This window comes from Gordionus sp. m RMFG-2023, chromosome 3 (assembly GCF_954871325.1).
Source record: "Gordionus sp. m RMFG-2023 chromosome 3, tfGorSpeb1-WG-v2, whole genome shotgun sequence".
Lineage (NCBI taxonomy): Eukaryota > Metazoa > Nematomorpha > Gordioida > Chordodea > Parachordodidae > Gordionus > Gordionus sp. m RMFG-2023.
In genome coordinates, this window is record NC_088777.1 from 17352151 (window position 1) to 17375259 (window position 23109).

Below are 23109 nucleotides of genomic sequence, written 5' to 3' on the forward strand. Positions count from 1 at the left end.
GGCCATCGGAAAATTATAATATAGATAATGAATCAATTTAAAGGTAGATTACGGCAAGTAAAGGGTAATAAACACAATTTCTTTTTAATAAAATCCCTTAACTTTTACTGAAGAATTTTATTGCTATCAGAGACAGGGATGTAGCAAGCTCGTGTATAAAAATTTAACGAATTATAATATCTTTTTACATTTAAATTGCGCAAAACAAATTGAATAAAATTATAGAATCTTAAATATTTCTTTAGAGTTAATTGCAGGAGAAAAAATTGTTATTTGGTATAGAGGCAAGCAAGTATTTTTCGGTAATAACTACGAACGTCATACTTTAATCATTATCCATTACTATTTTCCTATTATTTTAACATGTAAAAGTTTGGCCTCAAACTTTATTTTCTTAATATGGAAATGAAATAATAAATTGTGGGTCTGTTAATTTATTATTGGCTGAGGAATCGCAAAAAACGTTCTGCGTTCATACCCCTGCACTGCCAGAAAGCCCGATCAGCAAACCGGTCCGGGTGTATTTCTTTTATTTTTAGGTCCTACTGGGACAGGATTATAAAACGAATATCATTTTAGGCAATGCTCCGGGGTTCAGGGGGGGGAGGGCTGAGTTGTGGGTCTGTCTAGATCTCTCAATTAAATACTTACAGCAAAGTACAATGATAAAGTGTCTACATGGCAGAAAATTTTATGGAGGTAAACCCCCCTAAAAAATCTTACCCCCTAAAAAAATTACACTACCTTCGGCCGCCATATTCGCTAAACCCCTATGCTATAGTGATTTTGATAAAAAGAATCTTATATTTAGCTACAATTTATAATCTGACTACAAAATTTTGTTTACATCCTTTCAGGCCTATTTAGGCTAAACCCCATTAATTTTTTGTTGGTTATAATCAGTGTCGTTAAAGTAATATAGCACGTTTTTTCAGTAGCGGTAGCTTTAATAGCTATAGAAGTAGCTCGCTACTAATATAGAAAGTAGTGAATACACATAAAATTATTGAAATATATTTATAATTAATTCTATAATCATATTCTTTTTATTTAATATAATTTCATTTTGAAATATTGAAAAAATTTGGTATAGATCCTATCGACAAAGTAATTTCCCTGGAAAATGATAATGATATGGAATTTTCTTTTCCTGATCTCGGAAAATATTTTAATCTCGATAAAAAAATTAACATAGGGTATAAATTTATGGTATACCGAAGGTTTTATCACAAATAAGACTACTAGTAGCATCAACGAGATGAAAGTAATATAAAACAAATTTAATATCAATTTGTAGAGCCCAATCTTTAAATATTAAAATAAAATTTGAATCAAGCTGTATCTTTAATAGTTTTTGTGCAAAATGAGTTTATTTGAAAATATTTTTTGCTCAGTTCAAACATATAAGATATTAATCAAGAACTATATTACAATAAATAATTAATATTAAATTTTCATTTTATCATCAGACTCAATATTTTATAAATTATTACCTGGATGTTAAACGTGTTTAAAATTAACCACATCTATTAATAAATTTTATAAAAACATGCTAAAAAATACTTATTGAATTAAGTATTTTCAGATTTTAAACAATTTTAGTGAAATAGATAAAAAGTTAAAGGATGTTGACCTAGCCAGTCAGCAAGGATGGCCATTTATGCCACTTATCCCCTACATAATTTTTATTTTAACTATTACTATTGTAATTTTAGACACATCAAAAAAGAGATGATTTTTTTGGAATAAATAGTAATATTTAAAATCTTTTATTATTATAAATCTAAAAATAATCAAATGAAAATTTTTGATGATTTTTCTATATAAAAAATATATATTAAATTTAATATTGCATTGTTCTCAAGTTCTATTGAACGATTATTTGATTATAGATTATACTTTCTGATCGACGCGCTCTAGGTAAGATGACAGTATGGAAATGATTATTTTTGACATGCTATAAAAAATATTATATATATATTTTAAATTTTAGTCATATTTTTTATTTGTAAAAAAAGAGATGCGTAAAAAATATTTTAAAAAAATTGAAGGAAGAGATGCTTGGGTCTCTCCACTGGGATTGATCATTAAATGAGAAGAAAATATAATCTGAAATTTAGATGTTTGCTAATTATTAAATAAAGAATATAGTTAAAATTTGTTTACCTAATGAAAATCTTATTTTTAATAATAATATTTAAAGTATTTTGTTAAAATTTTAAATGATTTATTATATCCTTAACTGATTGATATATAGGAACTGAATTTTATTATTTAAAATATAATATATATTATTAACCTCTATACTTTTAGAAAATTATCAAATAAGCATAATATTAATATTTTCGTGTGAGATTGCTAAATAAATAAATAAAGAGGCTTAAAATTCAGAAAGAAAAAATTTATTGATTTTTATTATTTGTTAATAAACAGATCACTTTTTAATTCATTTGTCAGAATAAGATCAACAACATCATATCTATAAGTTATGGGATTCAAAAAGAATATGAATCAAGTGATAGACTACCCCTCAAAAATAAATACTTACCCCCAAAAAATTAATGCCTACCCCCAAAAATTAATATCAACCCCCAAAATTAATACCTACCCCCAAAAATTCTAATATATTTGGTAGGCATTTGTCTCCTACCCACCCCGGCCATGTAGACACTGGATAAATTTATGTTGCCATAATCCATCCATATTTTAAGTTTGGAGAATAAAGCAAACGAGGGGGGATGATACGAAGTAATTAAAAAATTGACTTTCGTAGTTTCTTTAATTTGAATTACTAAAAAAAGAACCTTAAGTATTTTATATGAGCCAATGCTAAAATTAGATGAAAAATTATTGCAAATCAAGGCTTTTTCGAGAAAAATATTAGCTCAAGTTATATACAAATCTTTATGTTGACTATAAAATGCTAAAGTGTTTTCTCAAATGTTTTATAATTAATTTCGAAAACAATAGTTCTATAAATATATTTCTTTCATATTTATACTTTTAACACACAATGCTGTTATTTTTGATAACCTCTATACTCGGATTTGAATTATCGATAATATATTGCAATAAGTTATAAAAAAAAATTACAATATAATTTTTATTTGCTTTAGTACATATTTTATCAATGCACCGAATAATATACGATCCGGAGAATTATATAAATTATCCATCAATATATTGGCAAATATCAAAGCTTTAGTAAGAATTGAAGCGAAAATAATCAAAGATGATGTTACGCCTATAGAAATTATTGCCAAAAATTTTGGCGATTTTCCGCCCGGGAAATCTAAGGAATTATCAATACAGGTTTTTAAATAATATCTTCCAATTATTTTCTTATTCAGGAATGTATCATCTTAATTTTATTTACGAAGATATTTTATTGGGCTAAAATATTATTTATTAATTTTCAAATTTTTTATGGAGTTCTTTTATTCAATAAAATCTGTCAAATTGATTATATTTTTGATTTAGGGGGTTTACTATCCACACATCTTTCCATCCCTAATATTTTTAAATTTCTAATTAAATTTAAGATTATGAATTGAATATTGTCTTAATATTTTATAAAGTTGACATTTATATAAATATTTACAGATTCCTACAATGTTGAAAGAGGGTAGTTATTTGTTATCGGTAATGTCTCCAGATATACAATCTTTAAAGGAGGAGATCAACATTGGATTTAATAGAAAAGAAATATCTATTTTTATACAAACTGACAAAAATATCTATAAACCTTCAGATAAAAGTTTTTAATATAGGCATAACTAATTTTTTTCTATTAAGGGAGGGGGGGGGGGGTATATTTTTTTAACTAAAATTGGGTTTGTATTCTATATTTAGTTCTATGTGACTTGAATGTTTTATTTTCAGGGAATTGATAATTTAACTTTAATTCTTTTAGCTAATAATATAAATATTGTTTTTTTTTACCTAAAAGTTAATTTCAGAATGATTGTGGTCGATTCTAAATTAAAACCAGTTGACAGAAAAATTGATGTAGTGATTTTGGATCCCAAAAACAATCGCCTAATGCAATGGATGGGCAGAAACCTATATAAAGGTTTACAATATTATGTAGTGTTGTTAAAGTAATGTAGTGTAACTAACTCATTTTTGCAAAAAATATTAGTTACTTTTAAAATTGGAATTGAAGGAAAATAAACAATATAAATAAATATCAATTATTATCTTTACAAATAATTTTCCAAATTTATAATTACTGTTTATTAATTAGAATGTCTCATTTACATCTAGCGTTCCTGTAGATAGGGTTTAGTGTTAGGAAACTTATTTTTAGACATCAATTTTAAAAAAAATGTTAAAAGAAAAAATAAATTTATTAAGCCTAAATTTTTTGAAAAATTGTAAGTTTTTTTCAGTAAATAAATATCACATTGTAGTATAATTTTTGGTGCAATCATTTTAATATTTAATGGAATCACGAAAATAAAAATGTTATGGACCGACCCGGACAAAACAGGGGTATAAAGACACTCGAGAAAAATTCCCGTTGACTAAAAATATTTCAATTTTAGAAATTTGTTTGAATGCTAAAATGGGGTAATTTTAAAAATGTTTACCTTATGCTACTTTGTAGCATAGATAATAGCACACTACTTTATATAAATAGCGATAGAGATAGTGCGTTTTTATAAATATATACTATAAAAAATTACTAAAATTTATTTATAATCTTTAATTCTTAAATTTCATAAATATTGTTATATATTTTGCTACATTATATAATTTTAAAATTAGTAAATACTAAAGGTATCAGAAACATAATAAAACATTATATTATTCATAAATCAAAACTGGATTATTTTAATATACAATTTTGCCCTTGGTTAGGTTTATTCACTGGATCCTTTCAGCTAACGGAAAAAACTACTCAAGGATTATGGACATTACGGTGTGATATAGGAAAAATATCAGAATCCAAAATTCTTAATGTTGAGGAATATATATTACCATTGTATGATGTTATTCTTAATGTGCCGACCTATGAAACTCTGAAGGATAATAAAATCGTTGTAAAGGGATCTTTTGAGGCCAAGTTAATTTTTTTTCAATTTATTATTTTCCATATCAAGATGAATTTACTCAATTTTCAAAAGAATTTTTGTCATAAAGAAATATTAAAAATGAAATTAGTGGTTTATATTAAATACATTTAAAAAAATATTTATTAAATATTATTATTTGTATATTATATTAAAAATCATAATGTTTCTTTTTTAAAGACTTTGAACTCGAATTTATTTTAATCCTTTTCTAATAACACTCACTTTTCATAATATTTTTTTTATATTAAAAGATGTGAATACTGAATTTAAATTATATTAATTAATACGCTTTAATAAATTAAATTTTATTTTTTTTAAAAAAAGTCATCATTATTTCATTTTTTTTAAAATTAATAATCATAACCATTAATATAAATATTCTTATTTTTTTTATGTTTAAATTATTTGTATAAGTTTATGATTTAGAATACTGCAAAGAATCATATTTATAAATTTGCAAGTTTAACTATATTTTAAAGCATGAATCTGAACCATAATGAATATGATGCAGGGTTGGATTCATATAAAAATAACAGTTCAAGTGACAAAAATTTTCTGTATTTCACAATTTATAGCTTTTTTCAAATATCATCTTAAATCAAATCATTGATTTATTAACATAGATATACATATGGGGGTAATGTGCTGGGCCAAGCTACTATATCATTGAAAGACTTATATGGCAATTACGATAACTTTCATCAAAAAACAAATTATCCCGAGAGGGTCATTACGTTAAATTCTAACAATGGAATCACAACTTTCGAGCTTAGTTTAGAATTTAAAGGAGAAAATTTCATGTAAATTTAAATAGGAACATTTTTTTTTTTTAAAAATATTAATCAAACATTCTTTTTTAGCGATCATTCGAATTTTGAATATGGTAGACCTTTCAACTTGAGCTTGGAATTCGTAGATAATCTGACTCAGATGCGAAGAATGACATCTCAAATAATTAATATTTATACATTTCCATATCAAATAACCTTTTCGGGATCGCCTTATTATAAAAGCGGGTTACCCTACCACTTGAAAGTACACAATATTTTGTATTCACTAAATCATATATTAGTATAAATGTTATCCTATAAATTGTCAAATTTTGCATTAAAACAATAATCTCAAAGCCTGTACCAGACATTTTCAATAAGGGTCACCTATCCAATCGAGAGGAATATACTAACTAAATATCTAAACTCCTAAGATGGTGAAAGAGGGGGGGGGGGGAATTCCCTCCCATTAAAAATTGGAAAGTTTTATAAATAATAATAATAAGCGAACCTTCCCTCACCAATCTCCTCTCTTCCAGCAACGAATAAATAAGTATAATTATAAACAATAATTTTCTAGAAAAATAAGTTTAATTTAATAAATCTTTTTCAAAAATCTAAAACGAAAGCATAAAAACTTAATAATATATGGTGAAAACTAACAAAAAAAAGAAAGGTAGTAAAAATTGAATAATATTTATGATGGCTTTAGAAAAATTATTATTTTTCCTATCATAACAATTTTAGAATATGAACGAGTAATTAAAACAATATTTAGCATACACTATATAATACATGAGTGTAAATTTATAAAGTTTGTTGGAAAGAATTAATTTATGTAATCTGAGATTTTTTTACTCATCATTTATTATGTCGAGTATAGAGTTTAAAAAAAAATATTTGAAAACAGAAATCCATCCAGATAATATTTCTGAAGAAAAAACATCGATTATCAAGTCATAATATTTTATACTGGCATGGGCTATTCTCCTTCAGAAATATTTATAGTGTTTAAATTATCTTCAATATGTTTTTCCGAAATATCTTTAACTATTAAATGATTTGTATTAAAATCTCTGGTTATCTTACTTACCGAATTTTTTAGTTAACAAACAATAAATAATATTATGAAATATAAAGACTTTTGATTTTCCCACCACCCACTTAATTAAAATTTTTAAAATATTAAAACAGATTGAGCAAAGGTAAAAAAATTTTACATGAACAAATTATTACGGTAAATATGACAATTTTTAAAATATTACGTATAAATTATTAGATAAAACCATGATTTTTGCTTATATCTTTTAGTGCTGTAAAGTAACGTCAAAAGTAACGTCGTTACTAATGTCGTTACTTTTTTTGAAGAAAAGGAACGCCATTTGTTACCTTCTTTTAGCGGTAACGAGTAACGGGGTAACGCGTTTCTTTTTTTTTGATTAACGGTAAAACAAAACGTTACTCGTTACTTTAATTTTTTTTTTCTTAAAAAATATTAAAAAAAGAAAAACCTATTTTATTGAACTATATAAATACCTTTATTTATTTTTTAATGTAAATAATTTAAGCCCAGTTTTTTTAATTCATATCAACTACCATTCCTTCATTTTTATTTTAAATACTCGTTATTAAATTTTCCGTCGAATGTTAATCTAGTTAATATTCAATCAAAATTCAAAGTAAATGTTAATAATAATATTATTATTCTATTTTATATATCAAGATCCATAGTACTTATTCTATAGATCAAGATGATTTAACCCTTCCCTGGCTCTACTAAAAACATATTTTACACTAATAAAGAAAAATAAGGGTATAAAGTCTACACTTTGTAAATATAAATTATGTCCCAAAGCAAATATTTCAACCTCAATGTTCAGCAGTTTAAAATTAAAAAAGCATATGAAGGTAAAAAGATGAATTAATTTATTATTTTAAACATTACTTTAATATTAGAATATTAAATCATAGGAATTAATTTATTATTTTAAACATTACTTTAATATTAGAATATTAAATCATAGGTATTATAAAACAGATGTGAACCCGGACCCTGAACCCTCCCAAACCCTCGTATTTTGGCTGTACCAGAACCCGAACCTAGACCCTTTTTAAGTGGAGGGTCCAAGGGTTCTAGGTATCATAAAAAAAATTTTTAATATAAAATTTTTTCAATTTTATTAACTTTTTTTTGTGGAATCATTTATTTTTACTTCGCGTTTTTTTTTTCAACTTTATTCCTGGACTACCATTTTATTTAGAGATTGATATCATAAATTTTCTAGAGTAGGTAATAGTAATTTATTATGTAAATTTATTAATAGATTCCCCATAAATATAATTTGCATTAGATGTGCAGCTCATACTCTACAATTGGCTATTAATGATTGCCTAAAAATTCTTATTATGTTACTTTTGTTTGATATTATAATCATATATATGAAAATTTTATTTATCAAAAGATCTTACCTTATTTATTATTTTTATATTTTTATTTATATTAAAATATTTTTTTTTATATATAATATTTAATTTTTAAGTAACCAGTAACCCGTTACTTTTTTGAATAGTCAGTAACGCAAGTTCCAAAAAGGTAACAAGTAACGGTAACGTGTTTCTTTTTTCAGACGAAACGAGTAAAGGTAACGTGTTTCTTTTTTGTAGTATCGTTTATCTTTATATCCATGAAAAATTAGGAAGAATATATTATATTAATATATATGTGGCTCTAGTATCAAAGATTCCTAGGAAAAATATAAATGGAGAACCATATGAAGATAATAATTATCAATAATGATGAAATAATAATTTAATCTTATAATTTATAAGTTTTATTGATCTGCGTTATTCGCTAAAATGTTTATATCAGTTAAAAAAAATTACAACTCCGGACTTGTCTGGGCTTAAAGAATTAAAAATTCGTGCCGGGATAGATTTCAAAATATTTTCCATTATATTATCAATCAATTGGAAATGTAGGAAAGCGTTTAATATTCATTTAATGTTCATAATTTCAATTTCCTGTTGAAAAAATTAGCAAATCACAATCAAGATTATTTAAAATAACAAAATTTTGAAAATCCCGCACAAGGGCTAGAAATTAAAAAAAAAATCAGAGCTGGGTTTGAAAATAAAATATTTTTTTCAGATTGGGAAGCAGACTGGGCCTAAATTTTGACCTGTGTATTAGAGGTGGGAGCGGGACTAATTTTTCATTCACGACCCGCCCGCTCACGATGGCTATAAAAAAAATTCACGCCCATTCACGCTTACCATTAAAAAATTTTCGACCCGACCTGCCCACTCACGACAAGCAATATTTTGCGTCACGCCCGAAACTTCACGGTGTTTTTAAATTTTTCAAACTATTGCTATAATTTTACACTTTTTTGAATTCATTCTATTATTTCTCTAATTTCATAATCCATATTAATAACAAAAAAAAAATATAATCTATAAATCGAAATTTATTTAGAAAAAGAAGAATGTCCATCTTTTTTTATTTCAATTGTGTACGCCTTTCCTCTAATAAGAGATTGACTACAGAAAATAACTTTTCACTAGAAGCCGAACTTGCAGCTGACCAAATTTTACTCGATAATTTTCTCAAAAAAGGAAATGAATATTCCTGCCTCCAAAACTTCAAAATATTGTCGTTATTTATCTTGAATCTTTTAAGTTCATCCTCAGAGCTTTTATCGTTAATGTTGATGCTTCATCAGAATCATCTAGAAATTCTCTAAATTTTTTTAAGAAAATACGGTCTTCTATGAGTGTAGGATGAATTAGGAAAGTGATAGTTGGTTTGACCATTTAGAATATACGGTTTTTTATGAGTTTAGGATAAGTTAGGAAAGTTATAAATGATAGTTGTCATCGACTTATGCATATCATCTAATTTTATATCATTTAGCATTTTTATGATTGTTTTATATATATCATTTTCTTCTTCTATTAAAAACTTAAGTCTTTTGAAATTCGGATCTAGAATTAAGCCTACCTTATGTAGTGGCTACATAATAATTTTTTAAAAGAAATCTTGTTCTGTATTTTTTGTTTCCATTGAAAAACTTTATTTATTGTGGGACGAGAATCTGCTCTCAGATTATCCGAGCATTCTTTAAATATTGGTAAAAATTTATCTAACTCGCGTATGGTACTGATATCAATTGTGGCTAATCTATTTAATTTTTGCTTGCTAAACAAGTACACCTGTATTTCAGAATATGATTTTAAGAAACTCTGTATCATGATATATACAGAGTTCCATCTCGTTATTCTCGCTATCACATCTTGTTTAAGGGTGTGGCTTAGTTTTATATTAGCTGTAGATTTTTTGAAATATTGTACTATTTTTTTTACACCATTTATTATAAGGTTATTTCAGTTAAACAATTGTCAAAAATATAATGCATAATATTATTTAGTATATGGCATATACATGCTAGCGTTTCGTCATCTTTGAATGCACTTATAAGATTTGCTCCGTTATCACTCACAACTATACATTTATTTAAGTAATTTTCTACTTCTGTCCTAAAATTGAATTGACTACACTTTTAATTTTGACTTTTTTTTCATCCATTGCCCTTGTGGCCAAAACAAATGTATTTAATTTAAAATCCTTAATGATAATATGTCCTGTAATGGTTAAAAAAATTAGATTTTTATAGTCATCCGTCAAATATCAGTGATTATGGACAAGTAATTATTATTGATCATGCTATTAATCTTAAATTTTATTTTATGGTATATTTTTGGACCTATAATATTCATGAGAGTTTTCCGGTTTACAACTTTTATATTTTGTTATCCATATGTAACACCAACATTTATCTCTTGGGCTATCTTTAAAATCCTTCACTTTCTGTTGCATTTAAAGATTGAAGATTTTTACTAATAAAATATAACTGACTTTTTTGTAAAAAGTTTAAGCAAAATTTAGCATAAAGTCTCGTGATAAAAAACACCTAAACATAAAAAGAAAATAGGACTAACAAAATGATACTGGATGTTGTTTATAAAATGCAGAAGATTTTTAGTTTTCATAAATTATTCTTTTTTAGAAAAGAACTAAATTAAATAAGAAAATGTATCATATTAAAAAATTGCAAATTTATAATTATAAAATTGCAAATTTATATTTATAAAAAAACAATTTTAAAAATTAAAATTTCCGTGATTCACGGGAAATTTATGTTCACGCCCGATCACGCCCGGGGAACATTTTGGGAAGGCCCGTCACGCCCAATCACGCCTTGGAATTTAAAATTTATTCACACTCACGCCGTGACCCACCGTGACACGATGGGTCACGCGTAATTTCACGGCCCGCGCCCACCTCTACTGTGTATGTCTCTTATATAGATTATATCTTCATATCAGCTCTATTATAGAGTAGATCTATTCAAAAACGAATATGAATTGAATATTGAATTATTTGTATTCCATTTATTTAAACAATTTGAATAATTGCTATTCGCGAGAATAGTAAAATATACTATTTTTGATCGATTGGTATAATTACGAATATTAAATTATTTAATTGGTTCAAAAGCATCGAATAAGAATATTTTATTATTCGATTCATATTCGATAGGCCCATTATAGAATATACTGAATTATTATTATATTAACTTTTACATTATATCAACACTAATACTAAAAAAAACAAAAGGTTACTGTTAGTAGACTAGATGAAAAGCCATTGACAAACAATGACCCAAAAGAGATAGAGCTATTTAAAATAATCAATTATAATAGCGCATATTACTATAACGCATATGTAAAGAATACACCATCTAAGAACGATTCCTTTTCCATAAAAATACCTCTTAACGGTGTGAAAAATATACTCATCAATGAAACTAATGATAACAATGATATTGCATCTATATCCATAAATGTATGTATAGTATAATTTATAAAATATTTAAGAAAAATTATTTAGGCAAGATTCAAGAACACTAATAAAGTGTTTTCCTACGTTATTACAGCTTTCCACGAACCCTCCAATATATACATGATACTGAAAATAGAGGAGAAACCGATAAAAGTTTGAATGATGTTATTCTATATTCACAAGAGAAACCAGTAGCATACTTATCTTTTGTTGCGTTTAAACGGTCAAAATTACGATTTTAAAAGATAGGAAGAACTGTTGCGTCTTTGACTTCCTGTCTTTTAACTTTATTGCTTTTCTGACCGTTTATAACGGAGTGTAAGAAATTTATTCAAGAAGGTCTCTAAGGACCTTTTAGTTTTTTAAATAAATTAAAACCCCGACTTAAGGAAACATAAATTTGAAATTTTAAACTAATACTATATTTTAATTATATAAATCTAAGACCATACTAGAGCATTATAAAGAATAATGTTTTGCCTTAAGAGAATGGTTTATAAAATAATTGCTATGTTTCTATCCATTAGCTAAAAGCTTATAAATATTACTTTATATAATGCTAAACTTTAAAATATAGAATTGTTACAATAACTTTTAATGGTACAAATACTCAAAATTATCTAAAATTTTGAATATGCCATTTTATCTTTTAAGATTATGCCCTCGAAAGCTCTAGTATACTCTCAGCCTAAGACTTATAGGACCAGAAATTTAAACAGTAAAAGTGAGAAAAAGTTAAAGGGAACATTAAATCGGGGTTTTTTCTTATCTCAAAATAGCGAAAATTAATTTTGATAAATTTATAAATTAAATCATATTCATATCTCTCTTAATCCAAATTACTATATTATTAAAAAGTTTATTATTTTAAACATCAAAAATTTTATATATACAACTTATTATAATATAACAACTAGATAGGAGATGCAGTAAAAGTCAATATTTTAACCACTTCAATAAACTATGATCGAATTATTTTGTTAGTATTATCAAGAGGCAACATTGTCGAAATAATAAACCTAGACAAGATCGGTTTAAATAACCAAATAATACTGAAGATAAAACATGAAATGTGCCCTTATTCAAAACTATTAGGATATATCATCACAAAATCTAAGGCGATTGCTGCAGACTCGATTGATCTAATTATTCAAGATTTCTCAGAAAATAAGGTTTTCTTACAATATTAAAAAAATATATATGTTTTTGGGTACAACATCATCATTACTTAGTCTTTTTTATATCCAAAGACCTCCAGGTACCGGCCTATTAACATCGGTATGCTTGGTACTGAAATTATATATAAAAACGTACTGTTAAAAACATTAATTAACTTAATTATATTTTATTAAAATTTATTTTAAACAATAGGAATATCAACATAAGAATATTTAGATATTGATCTTTGATGATTTTTTTTAAAAATAGCAAAATTAATAAAGGGGTAATTTGTTTTATATATTATTCTGAATTTCCAGAATTGATTATTCTGTGTTTAATTCAGTAATATTTACTAATTATTTTAAAAATCGCTTAATTTGAGGACGGCCTTAGAGGGTTGAATTGAATAATTTATTTCGTAGCGTTCATGGTGCTGGTTAAAAATGAGTGTCGTACCAATGCTCTGTAGCAGGTATGTAAACGATTAAAAATGTAAAACTAGTACATTGACTTAAGAATAAATTATATTATCACATTTAACAATTTTATGCCTTTTTATAGTAAAATTTGTTTTCAATTTTATTTATCGTGGGAAGAAAAGAAGAGAAACGTGGGAGTTATATTTTTCATTCATTTTTTCAAACTTTTCTATGAAATATCAGGTTTTTGGACACATCAAGAGATTATAAATTTAAAGAACGACTTATCTTTTTTTTATAAAAAACCAACAATATAGTAATTTCATATTTAAAATCAAATATATATGTAAAAGATTTTTTCATACTGGCTTTTATTTGCAAAATTTTCTATTAAATTTCAACATTCGAATTTTTTGCAATGTCATTCTCTATTGATAACAATCAGTAAACTTTTTTTGTGTCGTAATCGATCTTAAATTAGTTTTGATTAGTCTGCGTTCTGAAAAGTTTTTTTCGGCGCAGGTATAACTCAAAAAATATAAAATTTTAAAAAACATTTAAAAAAAATACTTTTTCTTCTAATTATTTTATCACCATAAATATGGCAATTTTTCTTGCGGCCTCTTACAAATACCCGTAGGGCCATGCCTCGGGCAAGCACTTAACTGAATTAGTATAATTTTCTTATATCTTTAATTAATCATAAATTCTAACCAATTTTCCTATAAAGTTTCAAATTGATTTAGGTATTTTGTATTAATATCACCTTATACTGAATATCCACATCCTTTAAATGGCAAGGTGGGCAAAGTCCTTTCCACCTACTTAACACGATACATTAATGTTTATAAATTCTACTACACCCCACATATTTTGCTTATCAGTTCCTTTATTATATCACAAGTTTTATCAAATTGATTATTCATTTAAGTAGGATGGGTAGTTGTAGGTATTGAGATTTTTAAAAAAATTTTCCAAGTATAATTTTACTTGTGGGAAGATATTGGAACCATAGCACGATTAAATAATATACTATTATGAATATTATCTATTTTTTACCTGGATCAAAGTAAATTATTATTTCTCTTGGGTATTTACTATAAATAATTTCATCAACGACGAATGCTTTTAGAGCTCTTTCAAATTTGAAGTTTGTTGCGACATTTTATAAAATGTTTTAATTTTTGGTTTGGTTTATCTTATTTGCAAAACATTTTTAATATATTGTTTTCTTTCTTTTTAATTGATTGGCCAGAGTTTGTCATAATAGAATAAAAATGTGGGATATACATGTCCAAATATTGTCACCTTAGTTGAGTAGGAGGTTCCCATCTACTATTTTTTTTAAGATTAGAGGTCAGATTTGTTAAGGTATCTTTATTAAGGCAGGGTACATAGTATAAATTTTTAATGATGTTATTTTATTCCATCAGCATGACAATAATCATGTGGTATATTCAATCACAAAAATATCATATCAGGATTTTAATCATATTCGACCGGTCAATGCTTTTCCAACCCTGACCTTAATAGAATTAAACGTTTCTTATATCCTTTACAAATAAAAGATAATCTTATCGGACAAACCAGAAAAAACCAAAATCCTAAAAAATATAACTGTAGAGAGAAGTCCAGACTCAATGTTAAATATTTACGTGACAACTACACCTAATTCAATAGTCTGCCTTTCAGCTATAGATAAAAGCGTTTTTCTTTTGGCCGAAAACAATGATTTGACCCAACAAAGGATAGTTCAAGAAATAAATTCTTATAGCTATAATGGCTTCCCATATAGTAGTGTTCCTTTTAGAAGGCCAATAGAGGAGGCGCTTGATCCCGCACATATTTCAAAATCAAATAGAATAGAAGACCAAATAAAAATTAATGATAAGCAACGTATTGCTGGCGCGATGAGGTATATGCCCATCTACTATAATCGGATAACAAATTCCTATTACATATTTCAGGTTTCTTTTTATTAGCATATGAATTAGAGATCTGCAAAGTTAAGTCCGGCCCGTACCGGGTCCGGTCGGAACGGGCTTTGGGCCGGGCCGGACTCGGGCCTAATTCTATTTAAAATAATTAGGTTCGGGCCGAGCCTAATATTTTAAAAAAAATTTTGGGCCGGGTCGGACCTTGGAAATTTTTATATATCTAAATTTATCAATTTTATATTGAATTTTTTATTTAAAATAAAAATATTTGATTTTATTTATTGAAACTAAACGACATATAACATATGTCTTTTATTTTGAGTAATTATAAAATTTAATTTCTATATTTAAATAAATTCGGGCCGGGCTGGGTCGGTAAATTTTTTAACGGGCCGGCAAAACTTTTTAAAAAAATTTCGGGCCGGGCTGGGCTTGAAAAATTAGGCCCGCAGATCACTAATATGAATATCTCGAATGAAGATTATAGTGTTTTATTTCAATCAATCAATTAATTAGTTTGCATATCTATATATATAATAGCCGTATTCAAGAAATGAACGTTTTCCTATCTTTATAACGTTAATTTTTATTTTTTCTTTATTAATGTTAAATAAATCGAAGGCTTTTATTATCTCTAGGGGTTCGAACTCGCGCCTTAATTTCAAAAGCAAACGTTCTTCCCGTAAGGCAAACGTTCTTACCGTTCAGCCCCTTTAAGCTTTATATTTTGTTATAAAAATCTTTATTTATATTTGATTTTTTAAAATTAACTAAATTTAATCAATATTTATTTTTTTTCATTGGATTATTAAGCTCTATTAAATTATTAAGAAAACGTTTTACAAATTTATTAAGTATTTTAAATGGCAATAAAAAATTTCTTCAATAGTTATATTAAATACTTAATATACGAATATATTACATATCTATATGTGAAATTTTAAGAAAGCATTTTAGAAATTTAATAAATATTTTAAATGGCAATAAAACATCGTTATATTTAAATACTTAATACAAATTTATATCTTACAAATTATATTATTAAACAGACACTACAAATTTAGTAATACTTAATTTTCTTATACTTAAGTAATTTATTTATGTTTTTTGCTACGGTTTGGATCTTCATTTTTTAAATAAAACATTAATAGGATTTTTACTGGTAACAAAATCGGGAACATCCCTTTTTTTGGCTATTTATCGTTTAGCGATTTAGAACCGATACCGACACGCGGTGTTAATTCCGCGCTTATAGTATATGGTTGTAAATTATTATTTTTCATATTTTTGTCTCTTTTTCCTATATTTCTACCTTCTTTTATTCATTCTTTGCTCCCCTAAAACCCATCTCCCACCTTCACGCGGTGGGGAACGAACAGCAATGCTGACTAACGGGAGCTCTGGTGTTATTAGTTATAATTATGCCCTTCGAGAAAGGCGGGTATTAATATTTTTCCCAATATTTAAATCAGAAATTACGAATATTTTATGAGGTATGATTTACAAATTTACCTCTTTTTCTACTAAATTTTACTATAAGGTCCAAGTTTAATATCCAATATTTAAGAACATTAATTCCCGTCATTCTTAACGGGCTATCAACTAGTAAAATATGAACAGTAAAAATTTAAGCGCAACTTCTTTTAAAATTTACATTATTTTTATCCAATGAGTTAATTTTCAAACTATTATTGTATTTCAAAGTTTTATACCTATCTAGAATATAGAAGATAAAATCATGTGATTCATTTCAAAAAAATGACATTTTTTAATCTATATTTTCCATTTGGTTTTAGTTTATTTTTATATTATTATAATGTTCCATGTTCATGTAATTTTTTAGATATAATGACAGTCCTAGATTCTTTTATAATTCTGGTGGTTGTATTTAACATATTACATTTAAAAATATATAACAAGTTAGTCTATGATAAGTTGATTACCTGTCACTTAGAGCATAATAAAAATTTTTAGTGTTTTTCCATAGAATCAAGGACAGAAATGTTCTGGACAAAGAAACCTTGATAAAATACCCCGGACAAAATTATCTACCGATAAAAAGATACCTGACAAAGATACCACAATTATTATTAATAAGATTAATATTAAAAATGATCTCCTTTTAAGCATTTAAATTTTTTTAAAATTGGAATATTTTTGTCCGGTGTCTTTTTGTCCTGAACATTTCTGCAAGTGATATCTTTCGCTATTGAAAATACGATAAGTAAATTTTTAATAATGTCCCCTGTAAAACTTGAAAAATGAATATATGGAACACTAAAACCATAAACCGAGAATATATTAAAATAAAAACATAAGATAGTCAGATCTATACCATAATAGATCTCTCAATATAGGTTATCTAAATAAATTTATTTTTATAAATTATAATATCATGTTAGTTGTGTGCCTAATATTAAAATATCTTATAATGTAAATGGCTAGATTATATATCATGATCATCATAAATCTTATATATTTTTAAAGCAAGCGGGATTGATAACCTTTACCGATATATTGTCGTTTAAAATGAGTGCAATTCCGAATATAAATTCTCTCAGTAATTATATATTATCATTATTAATTTATTAATAATTAAATTTTTGGCAATGTCGCATAGAGAATAAATAAAATATATTATTTGTATAAGAAAAATTAAGTTAACATTGAAAATTTATAAAATTTAAACGTGACTTTTTTGTGGTTAATATTTCTCTAAGGATTAAGCAAGGCATCTTTTGGGGGTCACATGGAAAATTTTGTCATGCCCTCTATGAATATGGCTGGAAATAACGATGAAATGGGTAGTTCGACATTAAATTTGGTGAAAATCAGGAAATATTTTCCTGAAACCTGGATTTGGTCTGATTTCAACACTACGTGATTAATTTTAAATTTATTTTGGAAGGAAGGAAGGAAGGAAAGAAGGAAGGAAGGAAGGAAGGAAGGAAGGAAGGAAGGAAGGAAGGAAGGAAGGAAGGAAGGAAGGAAGGAAGGAAGGAAGGAAGGAAGGAAGGAAGGAAGGAAGGAAGGAAGGAAGGAAGGAAGGAAGGAAGGAAGGAAGGAAGGAAGGAAGGAAGGAAGGAAGGAAGGAAGGAAGGAAGGAAGGAAGGAAGGAAGGAAGGAAGGAAGGAAGGAAGGAAGGAAGGAAGGAAGGAAGGAAGGAAGGAAGGAAAGAAAGAAAGGAAGAAAGAAAGAAGTATCTTATTTAATTTACTTATTAATTCGTTTTGATAAAGTTCTTCATCGATAAAGGTTTCATTCAAAATTCCGGACACTATGACAACTTGGATTGCGACGGCCTTTTCACTAAACAACCAAAAAGGTTTAGCAATTACAGAAAATGCATTTAACGTATGTGTATCATTGAATACTTTACATTGTAATTTTATTGTAGATACGTGTGGCATTAAAATTTTTCGTCTCAGTCAATCTCCCTTACAGCGTTATCCGTGGTGAAACACTTAAACTAAATGTCGTAGTGTATAACTATCATAATACAGATCTTATAGTAATAAAAAAATTAAATTTTAGAGATTTTAAAATTTCTTATATACAAAGTTACATAAATTTAAAAGGAGTTTAGAATATTTTAGTTGAATTAAAGAAATGAATTTTAATAACCTTATGAAAAATTTAATATTATATAAAAATATTAAAAAGTAATAGAATATAACAATTTATAACTATAAAGGCAAATGTGAGTTTAATTAATGATAAAAGTTTTGCTCTCATTGATGGTGTACACAAAGAATTGCAAACAGTGTCAGTCAAAAAAAAATCTGGAATCAGTGTATATTTCGAGATACGTCCTTTGAAAGTTGGTAACATAGAAATAAAAGTTAACGCCGCTACTAAAACATTAAGCGATACGATACGAAAATATTTATTAGTTAAGGTATAATAAATATTTTACTTTCTTTAAAATTAGCATTATTTGTATGATTTTTTTTATATCTTATGATATAATTCAGGCGGAGGGTCAAACTCTTTATTTTAATAAACCATATTTGGTTTTAAATTCTTTACCCGCTTTAGACAAAAAATTTTCTTTTCAATGGGATAAAAGTAATATGATACCGGGATCACAATTGATGGAAATATCTGTAATAGGTTAAAAGAATATACTATAATTTTACATTGGTATAATTATTAAAGGTGATATCATTGGACCGTCTTTAACAAATATTGGTAACTTAATTCGTTTACCTAGTGGTTGCGGGGAACAAAATATGCTAAACTTTGCTCCCAATATATACATATATATTTATCTTAAAACAAAACAATTGTTGACATCCGAGACTCAGGATAAAATTGTAAAATATACTAAGGCGGGTTATCAGCAGCAATTGAGTTATCAGAGAAACGATGGATCTTTTAGTGCATTTGGAAATTCAGATCCGAAGGGAAGTGTGTGGTTATCGGCTTTTGTGTTAAAAAGTTTTGTACAAGCTAAATCTATCGACATTATATATATCGAGCAAGCTATATTTCACAAAATCTTAAAGTTTTTGTCATCAAATCAATTGGATGATGGTTCTTTCAAAGAAACAGGAACTGTTATTCATAAGGCTATGCAGGTTATTTGATATAAATGCTAACAAGGAAATGCAATTTGATTTAAGAACTTTGTTGATATCTAAAAAAATGAATAATATTATTCAAAGATAAATTTAGCATGATATTTTATTTTATAAATTTAATATTCTTAGGGTGGAACATCAGGAAATATTGCCTTAACAGCTTTTGTGTACATAGCTATTAAAGAAGCCTACAATATATATGATACTAAGCTTGGTGTCGATATAAAAAATATTTTATCCAAAGCAGAAACATACATGGTAAGAATGATTAAAGATTCTATTGAGACCATAAATACCTATGATTTAGCGATTTTATGTTATGCGCTATATCTTTCCAAGAACAATAAAGAAATTGCGCAAAAATCCTTAAAACAATTAAAGGGTCTCGAGATGAGAGAAAGTATGTTATCAACAACTGATGACTAACATGAATTATTTTTATTTACAGAGGAGATGACGTATTGGATTAATACTGACAAATTAAAATCGTGTGAAAGTGATAACAAGATATGTGAATACATTCCAATATCATTGGATTTTGAACAGACGAGTTACGTGCTTCTGACCTTAGCTCTCAATAAGAATATCGAAGAAGGAATACCTGTTTTAAAATGGCTTTTATCACAAAGAAATTCAATAGGTGGTTACTCTTCAACACAGGTATTTAAGAATATTTTTGGACAATTACTTATCGGTTTTGTAATCTACTTTTACACTAAAAGGATACAATAGCTGCATTGTCAGCTATTACAGAATTTGCAAAAATTCTCAACTTAAACACAAAGCTAGATTTGATAATAGAGTTTTATTCAATTCTAATGCACTCACTGATGTATAAAGTAAGTGTTAACCAACAAAATTCTCTCGTACTCCATACATTTCAACTGAAAACTATGGAAGAAAATATTAACGTTATATCTAAAGGGGTAGGATCTGCTATTATTCAGGTTTGTTATCATATCACAACTTTTATTATTACATAACTAACAGTTTTCTTGGTCGTATAATATTCCAGAAAATAAAAGCGGCATTGGTTTTAGTTTAAATATCGTGACGATAGATAAATTCGTTGATATTTGCACAAGGTTGCTAATATAACATATTCATTTAAATAATTGATATTTACCTTTAAGCTACATATTAAATGGCACAAGTAATATGGCAATATTAGAGGTAAATGCCTTGAGTGGGTATGTCATCGATCGAGAAAGTATTTCGGCTATTAATCTCACTGAATTCAAATATTTTGAATTGGAAAATGGTGGAACAAAAGTTGACCTTTATTTTAATAATGTAAGAAATTTTCTGTAATTTATTTGAAATTTTATAGTTTGTTTTAAAACAGGAAACAGCAGGTACAAATCCAAAAATCGGAACTCCTATTTTTAAAAAAAAATATTTTAGGAACGCCAAACTGATTCTAAGAAAAATACAATTAATTTTTTGTATATTTTCTAAATTTTGTGATACATTATAGAGGTTTTATTTAGCGTTTAAATTTTTCTCTTCATTACTTATTTAACATGACTTGGATCAGTAAGCAGAACCCAAAAAATTTGAATTGAATTAAATCGAAAAACGGGAACTTTTTTTTAAAAAAAAACATTAAAAACTGAAAATAGAAGCAGATATTTAAAAATAATATTCAGAAGTTGGAACCATATTTAGTTTTAAGCTCTTTAACTATTAATAATCAACTAATATAAAATTAGATGATTTATTGATATAAGATTTAAGTTTTTAGGAAATGGAGTGACTTAGAATAATCATATTTATAGGAAAACTAATGACAAGTAATAAGTTTAACTCCTATTTATTGATATTAAACATTATTTAGAATAACCTTAAAACATTTTATTTATTTTAGATCGGTAAATCTGTATGCTTAAGAATAACTATGACAAAGTTGTATAACATAATGGATATAAAACCGGCCTTTGTCAAAATATCTGATTATTACCAGCCAGATATATATAAAATAGGTTACATTACTCCGAAATCTAATAAACCTTCAAAGTTAATCTCAATTGATCAAAATTGACATATATTTTTAAATTATAATGGTGTCATTTAAAATTAATGCGTTCTTGTATTTTATAATTTAATTAATGATATATTTACCATTAAAATTTCACTAATGATATTATTAGGCAATAAATTAACAATTTATTTAAAAAATGTTATTATTATTTTAAATTTTGAATAAATAACATGTTTTTGGTATTGCTTTTATGTGAATCTGCAGTGTCGTTAGGGAGAGGCAAAAGCTTGGTAGGTATTCAATTTATTTTATTTTGAGCGCTTTTAAAATATTTCCAATTTGGAGAAGCTTATTTTGAGTATACACTGTAACAATTTATTTTTTTTAACATACTACTGGTGTGGCTAAATGGATATGTGCTAGCTATATCACTGCTATGAATAAATAGTCATAACCGTATTTATCGGCTTATAATTCAGCTAAATTATGCATTCATATTGATTTTCAAGGCTATATTGAGGAAAAAAGATAATTCATTTGAAGTCATTTAAGTTTGCCTTTTTTACAAGTTAATTGTAATAGGGTACCGTTAATCCATTATATTACATTATAATAAAGAAAATATACAGAATTTTTAAATTTTACCAATAATTTATTTAAAATTGTTAAAATTATTGATATTTATTTCAATATATAATATAAATTAAAATGTGTAGTGCCATCTACTTTTGAAATAAATTATTAATTTTAAAAAAAAAAAATTAATTTTTATAATTACTCAAAATAAACGATATACATATGTTATTTGGCTTCTACTTTCTATAAATGAAATCACATATTTTTATTTTTCATAAAAAATTCAACATAAAATTGATTTTAGATATATTTTAAAAAATTTCTAAAACCCGACCCGACCTGGCCCGGATTTTCTTAAAAAAATATTAGGCCCCGGGCCGGGTACGAGCCGGGTCGGCCTACTTTTGTAGATATCTAATTTCCATCAAAATTTGTAACATTAGTTATAAGGCTTAGGCCACATACTTTTATAACACATTGTCTGCACTGTACTTCATGAGTTGTATCCAAAAAACTATTAAAAATAAACGAGTTAATATTCCATTATTTAATAAGTCAAAATTTATTTACAATAAAATTTATAAATTAATTAGTAAAATTTTATTTCAATTTCAACACTCCTAAGCCAACATAATTATTTAATTTTCTCATTTTACTTCCAAATAAGATATAGATCATTTTTATAAAATTAAAGCTTTCTTT

The 23109-nt window shown here is 26.3% G+C and overlaps 1 protein-coding gene across 1 annotated transcript; it reads left to right on the top strand.

Moving 5' to 3' along the window:
• The first annotated feature begins 27 nt into the window (after positions 1-27).
• Positions 28-21891, top strand: LOC135926772 (CD109 antigen-like). Its single transcript, XM_065462704.1, has 24 exons — positions 28-64; positions 1094-1220; positions 3117-3312; positions 3604-3757; positions 3950-4072; positions 4864-5068; positions 5702-5878; positions 5939-6113; positions 11526-11753; positions 11799-11903; positions 12405-12507; positions 12846-12922; positions 14899-15245; positions 18507-18621; positions 18665-18778; positions 18962-19165; positions 19242-19380; positions 19426-19847; positions 19980-20250; positions 20299-20510; positions 20573-20797; positions 20841-20935; positions 20984-21122; positions 21718-21891. The coding sequence occupies exons 1-24, from the start codon at positions 28-30 to the stop codon at positions 21889-21891; spliced, it is 4164 nt and encodes a 1387-aa protein (XP_065318776.1).
• The last annotated feature ends 1218 nt before the right edge of the window (positions 21892-23109 follow it).

Coding starts and splice junctions, on each gene's coding strand:
- LOC135926772 (XM_065462704.1), top strand. CDS start 28: ATGAATCAATTTAAAGGTAGATTACGGCAAGTAAAGG. Junction 6,114..11,525: donor GGTTACCCTACCACTTGAAA/GTACACAATATT, acceptor AAAAAACAAAAG/GTTACTGTTAGTAGACTAGA. Junction 20,511..20,572: donor GTGGTTACTCTTCAACACAG/GTATTTAAGAAT, acceptor TTACACTAAAAG/GATACAATAGCTGCATTGTC.